Source organism: Cornus florida, unplaced genomic scaffold (genome assembly GCF_030987335.1).
Source record: "Cornus florida cultivar Cherokee Brave unplaced genomic scaffold, ASM3098733v1 CherokeeBrave_3.0.0_Hap2_Chr11, whole genome shotgun sequence".
NCBI classification, from domain to species: domain Eukaryota; kingdom Viridiplantae; phylum Streptophyta; class Magnoliopsida; order Cornales; family Cornaceae; genus Cornus; species Cornus florida.
This window is the reverse complement of record NW_026775581.1, coordinates 125,836,349-125,846,609: the sequence shown is the minus strand read 5'-3', so window position 1 is coordinate 125,846,609 and position 10,261 is coordinate 125,836,349. Positions and strand designations below refer to the sequence as shown.

The 10,261-nt window shown below is 30.5% G+C and overlaps 1 protein-coding gene across 1 annotated transcript; it reads right to left on the bottom strand.

Annotated features, from left to right (window-relative positions):
- Window positions 1–3,469: 3,469 nt before the first annotated feature.
- On the bottom strand, window positions 3,470–8,073 carry LOC132280778 (putative B3 domain-containing protein At5g66980). Its single transcript, XM_059782516.1, has 6 exons — window positions 7,772–8,073; window positions 7,161–7,452; window positions 6,853–7,040; window positions 4,456–4,768; window positions 4,143–4,330; window positions 3,470–3,873 (listed from the first exon to the last, which is right to left on the bottom strand). The coding sequence occupies exons 1-6, from the start codon at window positions 7,859–7,861 to the stop codon at window positions 3,631–3,633; spliced, it is 1,314 nt and encodes a 437-aa protein (XP_059638499.1). The 5' UTR covers window positions 7,862–8,073; the 3' UTR covers window positions 3,470–3,630.
- Between the last annotated feature and the right edge of the window lie 2,188 nt (window positions 8,074–10,261).

The following is a 10,261-nucleotide window of genomic DNA, read 5'->3' as shown; positions in this document are numbered from 1 at the left end:
TGTTTGATCTTACTCCTTACAAGGTTAAAGCCCTTAACCCTAATTTGGACAGCTCTTAGATTAATTAGTGGAGGTAAGTTCCTATTTTGTAAGAACCAAGGGCACCTCCAAAAGGATGACGTGGTTCGTATCGTGAAATCACTCGAATGTTCTAATAATAAAGTATTTTCAGAGTGATAGTCCCGGCCACTAATATTTTGTTGTTATGGTCTATAATAATAATTTACTATTTTATTTTATAGTATCTCAAATTAATTGTCGACAAGTCAAAATAATAAAAAAATATTTTATTTTTTCATAATTACTCTTTTAAATTTTAAAATATCTAAGAGACTAAATACATTTTTTTTTTTATGTTTTTGCTTGTATAACCTTCGATTAAGTTTTCTAATTTACTTGCAGAAAAAATAAAATAAGTTTTCTAATTTGATTTTTTATTCCAATTTAAAATCTATATAGAAAGTTTATTTGATGGTTCCGCAATGCTCTGTTGGGTTTAGGTGGTTGTTTTACAGTGAGTATTGTAACACCAGTGATGCGCCTCTGTTCATCTGTAATAATCCCGTTGAATATTGTATTAATGGGTTCTGAAAGTTTGCTGGAGTTGAGCCGAAGCCAAGTGAAAGCTTGGCAATGTTTTCTATGTATTGAGGCAATTTTTCATTGGCAGTTGTTGGTTTGTTTCTTTACAAATAGATATTGGGTGCGTTAGCCAGGTGGTCTATGTTAGTGTATCTTTTTAATAAAATATAACATATTATCTATTATCATCAATTTTATAAGTAAGTGAATCAATTTTTTTTTTTAAATAATGCATTGTCATTAGATTGGTACATTAATAAACATGGCGGGCCTGGCACATCCAATATCTATTCCTCCTTCACACAGATTTGAGGCTTAGAATAAAACATTAATTCGTCCACGAAGTGTCTAATCTTTGGTGTCCCTGCTCAAAAAGTTTAAAACACATGTATATATATAAATGTCCCTTGAAAGAAATTATTCATATAAATGTCCCTCGAAAGAAATTATTCATTACAATAGTTGCAATGATGACGTAATACAACTGAGGGTGAATTACATTAAACCCCTATTTTCTATTTGTGTTTTTCACTAAACCCCCCTTTTCTATTTTTTTGTCAAAAAAATTCCCTCAACTATTAGAAGGGGGTGATTTAACTAACTATTAGAGAGAAGTGATTTAATTCTCAAATATATATATATATATATATATATATATATGATCGGTAAAAGCATTCAAAATATGTATAATATCATTGCAAATCCTAAGTTTTTTCATAATTTATCAATAGAATTGATAAAGTATGGAAAAAAACAAAAAATGATGACTTTTAATTTTAGATTAATTTTACTTCATCTTAGTGGTTGCTTGTGAATTGGGCAAAAAGTAACCAAATTATTTTATTCTTGTTTCCTTTAATAAATTGTCTAATTCTGTCATTTTTCTTTTATGATATATAATGGTTTGAAAAGAAAATATAAGTTTCTTAAAATAAAGATAATAAAAGTAAATTAACTAATTGCCATTGGATTAGATCCTAAGGTTATAATTAAAAGTGAGTATATAATTTCTTCCTCCCAAGGAGCAATTGAACACTACTGTGTATATATATATATACACACACACACATATATCAAATAAATTTCAAGAAAAAAAAACATAGATTTATATTGGAAAAAAAAAATTAGGCATTATTAAAAATTAATAAAAACCAAATAAATGAATGTACAATATAATTCTCAAATATATATATATATATATATATATATATATATATATATATATATATATATAGCAAATAAATTTCAAAAAAAAAAAAAAAAACCTAGATTTTTTTCCTAAATAAAAAAATAAAAAACCAAAATTTATATTGGTACGAAGGCTAGATGGAAATGAAAATATATTTAAATAATATTTAATAATACATATTATATATAGCATTATATTATGATACAAATTATATATAATATTATAATGATGGGTTAATAAAAGAAGTTGAACAAGAAGAATAGTACATGTTGTTGCATTGGTTTTTTTTTCAATATAAATCTAGGTTTTTTTTTTCTTGAAATTTATTTGCTATATATATATATATATTTGAGAATTATATTGCGCATTCATTTATTTGGTTTTTATTGATTTTCATTTTATATAGATTTATTAAAGGGACACTACCAGAAATAATGCCTAATTTTTTTTTTTTTTTTTGCCAATATAAATCTAGATTTTTTTTTCTTGAAATTTATTTGGTGTATATATATATATAAGAATTAAATCACCCCCCTCTAATAGTTACTTAATGGAAGTTAGTTAAATCACTCCCTCTAATAGTTGAGGGGTGTTTTTTGATAAAAAAAAAAATAAAAAAGGAAAGTTTAGTGAAAAACACAGATAGAAAAAGGGGATTTAATGTAGTTCACCCTACAACTGATAGTTATAAAGATTCCACCACCAAAATGCAGTAAACCTACAATATAATCAAAAAGTTGATATATATATTTTGATGGAGTATTTATAATTTATAATTAATTAAAATCCTTAAAATCTTTGCTTTTTATTTTTGCCAACAATTTTCTCTCTTACCTTCTGTTTTATAATAAAATATTGAGCTGCACATCTATATACACACAGTATTCTATAACTCATCATCCGGGTGTCCTCAACCGAAGCGATCGCATCCTTGTTACACGGCACGTCGCTCCGGATCCCGATCATTTTTTATTTTTTTTTTATTTTTTTTATTTTTATTTTTTTATTACTTACTACGTATAATTATTAATGACTATTTTGTATAGGAAAGTTGAAGTTTGACACCACTATAAATGAAGATTTTTTATAAGAGAATTAAAGCTAGTCTCCAATTTTGTATAATTCGCATTTGTGTTAAAAGATTAAAGAAATTACTGAAGACCCTTCAGAGTCTTTAGTCTTGCCTTTAAAAATTCAAATATAATAATAATAATAATAATAATAATAATAAAGTGTTATATAATCCTTGCAAAACAAATTAGATAATCTGTGTGTGTGTTTATATATATATATATGTATATTATTTGTTATGATTTAAAGTGAGAAAAAATATATATATATATCTGACAATTTGCAACCTCATTTATTGGAGGTTAACTAATATTCCCCCCACTTAATTTTCTCATGACATAAAAATATATGCTTTTAAAATGTACATCAAAAAATGCACCGAAATAAAAATTGTTTCAAATTATTTTATTTTATTTTTAAATTTAAATTTTAAATTACTACTTCAGCCCCCAATTGAAAATTTCTGGCTCTGCCCTGTATAAATACACACACAAACCAGGGATTGTGAAGCAATTTGATCAACTGAATTCAGAGTTTTTCCATCTCAGGGGTTAGCAAATGAGCTGAAACATATGCCAAATTGCAATGCTTCAAGAATGATCTCCATTCCTTCTTGTAGTTGAATGAATAAAAAAGTGTCCAAACTTACCCAATCTAATCAAAATTACCCTTTTCACATTCTTCAAACACATCATACATAAAGACCAGAGAACTTTCAGATACAAAAGCATATACATAGAGAGAAGCTTGACCAGCCTCTTGAACATTAGTTATCAAATCTTCTTCACTCAATTAAGATATCTAAAAACGGAAACTTTCAGCACAAAATCCTCTCTCTCAACCAGCTCGAAGACACAAGAATCTCCGACTTGCAGTGTGTTGTCCTTGCAAAATTCGCCCCAACCTTTACTGAACTTGTGACTATTCATATAGCTAATAAATTTCACATCCCACGACTTTGCCGAAACACGAAGAATAACATCCCGTCTACCCTGTTTCATGTAGCTCTTGACAAACCTCGTTGGTACATGCTGCACAATGTACAAGTTTACTTTTGGTAAGTTCGCACAATGCAGAAATTATGAAACCTGATTATTGACAATGATTACAACAAATTTAATGCACAAGTCTTTGTACATACAGTTATTAGTTTTGAGGCATATTTGTCAGTGTACCATATCCAAATAATGCAGAGGAAGTCCCTCATCTCACTTCTTTTGTTACTCATTTTAATCTACCAACATCTGAAGGAGTATAATCCAACATATACATTGTTGAATTTGAGCAATCATAAGCTTACCATATATCTATTTTCCAGATAAGCTGACATTATAACAACTTCAAAGGAAGGGTATGAAGACACAAACTTCCCAGGAGGTTTCAGAGCTTTATCATTCTCTTGAACAGTCAAGAGACCCCTCCCACGTGAAGTCCTACTAGTTTTTTGCTGCTTGCCATTGTCTTCAACCATCAACTGTTCTTCCTTCACTGCATTACACACACACACACACACACACACACACACACACACATATATATATGTCAATTATATATGATAAGCAGACACGTTGTAAAATTTTATGATGAACATAAATTTTATGTAAATTACTCACTGGGTTCTTTTTTCTGATTTTTTTGCACAAATGCAATTGATTTCTTCCTAGTGGGAATGCAAACCTCCTTGTGACAGCCATTTTTCCCATATGCTTGAACAAAAAAGATTGAATCACCACCATAACAAAATACTAGGAAATCTCCAAACTCTAGTGAACTGTCTTCCACAAATTCATGCCAACCCTTTTCAAAATACAGATTGTTATCAACCTCTCTCATTTCAACCGGCCACGATCTGCTTGCATGACTTCTAATTATAGACTTGGAGGGTAAAACTCCATCGAAATGCTTAAGGAACGCTGGTGGAATTTGCTATAAGAATACAAAAATTGAAACATTCAATACAATTGGTCATGGGAATATATTTCAATTTTAAGATCCCAAACCCAACAAAAGAGTTACTAGTTATAGAGCAAAGAGGAGAATTACCAGTCGTTGAGAGCTCTGTTCTGGGATAAAAACTTTGAAGAACTGAGGGGACTTGTCAGAGAAAGAGAACTTTTTGGGAGGTTTCACCATTGTTTGATCTTACTCCAAAATACCTACACTAATTTGGATACTGCCTCATTACTTTGTGGACGTCAAGGTCATATAGCTCTAAGAATAAATAGTTAAGTTTTGAGTATTTTGTACTTATCCCTAGTTTGGCAAGCTGGACTGGAATGGAAAAGTCATTCCACCTTGTTTGGTGTACTTTTTAAATGCGAAATGGCCATTTCAAGGAATTCAGTCATTCCAAGAAGAAGTTGAAATGACAATTCATCTTCTTGGAATAGCCATTCTTTTCCTACCAACAACTAAAAATAAATAAAAACTAAGAGACAAAAAAACCCTTTGCTTCTTTCCGGACAGATCTCTCTCACCGTATCTCCTCTCTATTTCTCTGACAGTACGTGATCTCTCTGCAGTTTACATCTGCACCCGTGATTATATATATCACATGCCTATATAAATACGAGTATATATATCATGTAAAACATGCATGAATTTGCCTATTGGTTATAGTATTTCATTGTTTAGTTGGCCTACTTTGTTAGCTTGAGTGGCATTACTCAAATATAGTAAAATTGAATTGGCAAAATTTTATGTGGATTAACCTCTGCAATTATCCACCTAACTACTCTGATTTTTGCCAAAGATGCCAAATTGAATATGGAATATATCATGCGTGTTCTAAGGTGTCTATGCTCAAAAAGCTTAACACACCTGTATAAATTATAATATACACACACAACCCTGGGGCTGTGTAACAATTGTTGATTCAGCTGAGTTCTATCTATGGTTACCAAAAGAGCACAAGCATGTCTTCAAAAATTCTCTCCTTTCCTTCTTTACTTGAATGAGTAAAAGGCATCCAAACTCACTGAAACTATTCAAAATTATGTTAATCACCTTCTTGCAGTGGGCTACGTCACACATAGCGGGAGTGAGAAAACAACAAAATTTAAATGCGGGAGTGGGCAAGCATGAGAGTGAGAGCAGCAACCGTTGAAAAAAATTGTTTGACTTAGGGTGGGGGCAATGATTATACAATTTTCAGTTTAGCCTCTGTCAATGAATGATCATCAAACACATCACAACGAACATATAAATTTCTGATACAGAAGCATATACATAGAGAGAAGCTTCACCCACCTCTTGAAAATTAGCTATCTCCATCATGCAATTGATGATATTATTGTGTTCTCATGAAATTAACATATAGAATTAACAAACTATCACTCAATTAATAGATCTCGAAACAGAGACTTTCAGTACAAAATCATCTCTCTCAATTAGCTCAAAGACACAAACATCTCCCACTTGCAGTGCGTTATCGTTACAAAATCTGCGCCAACCTTTACTAATCCTGTATACGCCATTCGTAAGACGAATCAATTTCACATCCCATGACTTTGCTGAAACGCGAAGAATAGCATCCTGTCTACCATTTTTTATGTAGCTCATGACGAAGCTCAATGGTATATGCTGCACAATGTAGGTGGTTTTTTTTAAGTAAGTTTGCACAACGTAGAAATTTGTATTTGTATAATCAAAACCTGATTATTGACGATGATGATAACAAATTTTATTCACAAGTAGTACAGTTACCAGTTTTGAGGCATGTTTGTTAGTGCACCATATCCAAATAATGGCCGAGGGATAGTTACACAAAACTTTACCAATTGGTAAATGCTGCATACAAGTATTCTGGTTTCTAATGCTATCAGTATCTAATAATAATACCATTTAGAAAAATACTAATATAAAATCTGACTAATTATCTGTGACCTAATGCAAGAGGAAGTCCCTCATCTCCCTTCTTTGTTACTAAGTTTGTTCTATCAACATCTCATGTAGTAAGAAATTAAGAATATATATATATATATATTGAATTTGAGCAGTCATAAGCTTACCATAAAACTCTTGTCCACATAAGCTTTCTTCATAACAACTTGGAAGGAAGGGAATGAAGAGAGAAACTTCCCAGGAGGTTTCAGAGATTTATCAGTCTCTTGAACAGCCATGAGACCCCTCCGATGTAAAGTTCTATTAGTTTTTGGCTGCTTGCCATTGTTTTCAAGCATCAAATGTTCATCCTTCACTGCATTATATATATATATATAGAGAGAGAGAGAGAGAGATACATGTCAAATATATATGATAAGTAGGCACAGGTTGTAAAATTTTATGATGAACAGAACAAACAACTTAAATTACTCACCGGTTTCAGTAATCTGATTTTCTTCCATAGTGGGAATGCAATCCTCCTTGTGACAGCCATTTTTACCAAATACTTTAACAAAAAAGATTGAATCACCACCATAACAAAATACTAGGAAATCTCCGAACTCTAGTGAATTGTCTTTCACAAATTCATGCCAACCCTTTTCAAAATACAGATTGTTATCAACTTCTTTCACTTCAACCCGCCACGATCTGCTTGCAAGACTCCTAATTATAGACTTGGAAGGTAAAACTCCATCAAAATGCTTAAGGAATGCTGGTGGAATTCGCTGTAAGTATACAAAAATTGAAACATGCAATACAATTTATCAATTGGTAGAAGATTGATATACAGATTGATATAAGGTAGCATTGTACTTGTCAGAGCAAAATATGTCTAGATCAATATCTACTACAGAGGCTAAATAAATTAAAAAAAACAAATACTACATTTTTTAGTACTGAATTGGCACATTCAAATTGAAATTGAAATTAGTTCAACCTTAAAAACTAAATTTGAAGAACTCAACAAAAGAGTTGTAAGTTATAGAGGACAAGATTTTTCACCGAAAAAAAAAAGAAAAGAAAGAAAAAGAGGGCAAGAATTACCAGTCGTTGAGAGCTCCGTCCCGGGAGAAAAACTTTGAAGAACTGAGGGCACTTATCAGATAAAGATAACTTTTTGCGAGGCTTCACCATTGTTTGATCTTACTACTCCAAAGAGCCTTACAAGGTTAAAGCCCTAACCCTAATTTGGACAGCTCTGAGATTAATTTGTGGAGGTAAGTTCCTATATTGTAAGAACCGAGGGCACCTCCTAAAGGATGACGTGGCTTCGCATTGTGAAATCACTCGGATGTTCTAATAATAAAGTATTTACAGATTCTGCTAGCATACAGAGTGATAGCCCCAGCTATATTCATGATTACTATTTCATTTTATGCTATCTCAAAATAATTGGATGCAAATTTTGGAGATTCATAAAAATTGAATAGAGGGAGAGGAGAAGAGATTATGTATTTTATTTTTTTTGTTGAAAAAAATAAATTTATAATTATTATTATATCAAATAATATATATAATATGGTAATTTCTAAAGGATATTATTATAATTTAAAACTTGTTTAATTTAGAATAGTATTTAATTTAATTTTTTTTATATATTATTCACTTGTCTTCCGTCATTTTTTCCGTCCATTTTTTTACGGATGAAAATTTGTTATCCTTCTTATTTTTCTTTCTTTTCTTATATCATCTCAACCGAATAAAGCAATTTTATTCTATCTATCCTATTTTCTCTCCACACCTCCTCCTTTCTTCCTATCGAAAACATCACATGCTTCGATTTTCTAAATCTATTAATCTAACTTCTAACATTTTTTATCTACTTCTAACACTTCTTACCTTGTAAAATAAAAAAATAAAAAATAAATAAAATTATATATATACTATTTTTTTTTATAATTATCTTTTTAAATTTTAAAATATCTAAGAGATTAAATACAATTTTTTGTGTTATTGCTCATCTAATCTTCAATTAAGTTTTCTTATTTACTTGCAGAAAAAATAAAATAAGTTTTCTAATTTGATTTTTTATTCCAATCTAAAATCTATAGGAAGTATAGTTTTTGATGGTTACGCAATGATCTGTTGGGTTTAGGTAGTTGCTATACAGTCAATAATACAGTGTATTTTAAAACTAGGGATGCGCCTCTGTTCATCTGTAATAATCCCATTGAATATTGTATGAATGGTTTGTTGGAGTTGAGATGAAGCCAAGTGAAAGGTTGGCAATATTTCCTATGTATGCAGGCAATTTTTCATTACCGGTTATTGGTGGTTTCTTTACAAATAGATATTGGGCGCGTCAGAGAAGTTATGTTATTAGTGTATTCAACCAATGAAATATAACATATATTATTTGTTATCAGCAATTTTATAAATAAGTGGACCAACTTTTTTTTAAATAGTGCATTGTCATTGAATTGGTACACTAATAACATGATGTGCCTGACACATTCAATATCTGCTCATTCTTCACACAGATTTGAGGCTTAGGATAAGAGAGAAATTCGTTTATGAGATGTCTCACAGTTAAAAAGACTCCACCAAAATACAGTGGACGCACAATTGAACCAAAAATTTGATACATATATGTTTTGATGGAGTATTAATTTATAACTTGCAATGAATAATATATAAATAAAGTGCAATAGATCAGGCTCCACTTCAAATTCTCTGTCATAATATTAACGTATGGTCAATGATGTGTGGAATCATTAAAACGTTTGCTTTTTATTTTTGTGAACATTTTTATCTCTCTGACCTTCTGTTTTATAGTAAAATAATAATAAAGTGTATAGATAATTTTGAACTGCACACTTCAAGAGGTTGCCATCCAAAGTCTATAATTTTGGAAGCGAACACCAGTTGCCTAACTTTGAGAAGATGGAAATAGTTATGACCTAATCTAGGTGAGCATCAATGATCCCTGCATTCAACGAAAGATAAGCCATTGTTATTTAAATGAGGCAAGTGAAAATGCCATTGTTATTTAATATACAGTATTCTATAACTCCCATAGATCACTTACTCATCAATCATCACCGGGGTAGTCCTCAACCGAAGTGACGGCATCCTTATTATACGGCGCGTTGTTCCGGATCCCGATCAATTCTACTTATATATTTTTTCTATATAAAAAATCCACTAACAGTAATTACTTATCCTCCGTGATTTAGTACGTATTACAGACAATTTTGTATAGGAAAATTAAAGTTTGACGTCACTATAAATGATGATTTTTTATAAGAAAATTAAAGCTAGCCTCCAATTTTATTTAAAAAAATTCCGATTTGAGTTCAAAGATTAAAGAAATTACTTAAGACCCGTCAAAGTGTTTAATCTAGCTTTTAAAAATTTTAATATAATAATAATAATAATAATAAGAAGAAGAAGAAGAAGAAATTACACTCACACTTTCTGAGATTAGGCCATATTTCAACTAAATAAAGATTTTAGTTTTAAATTTTACTTATATTTGAATTAGTGATTTGACATTTCATTTACACTCTTAATGTCAATTTTTGGTAGGGTCAA

Coding starts and splice junctions, on each gene's coding strand:
- LOC132280778 (XM_059782516.1), bottom strand. CDS start 7,861: ATGGTGAAGCCTCGCAAAAAGTTATCTTTATCTGATAAGTGCCCTCAG. Junction 7,453..7,771: donor GACGGAGCTCTCAACGACTG/GTAATTCTTGCC, acceptor GTATACTTACAG/CGAATTCCACCAGCATTCCT. Junction 4,769..6,852: donor ATGTGGACAAGAGTTTTATG/GTAAGCTTATGA, acceptor GTATTCTTATAG/CAAATTCCACCAGCGTTCCT.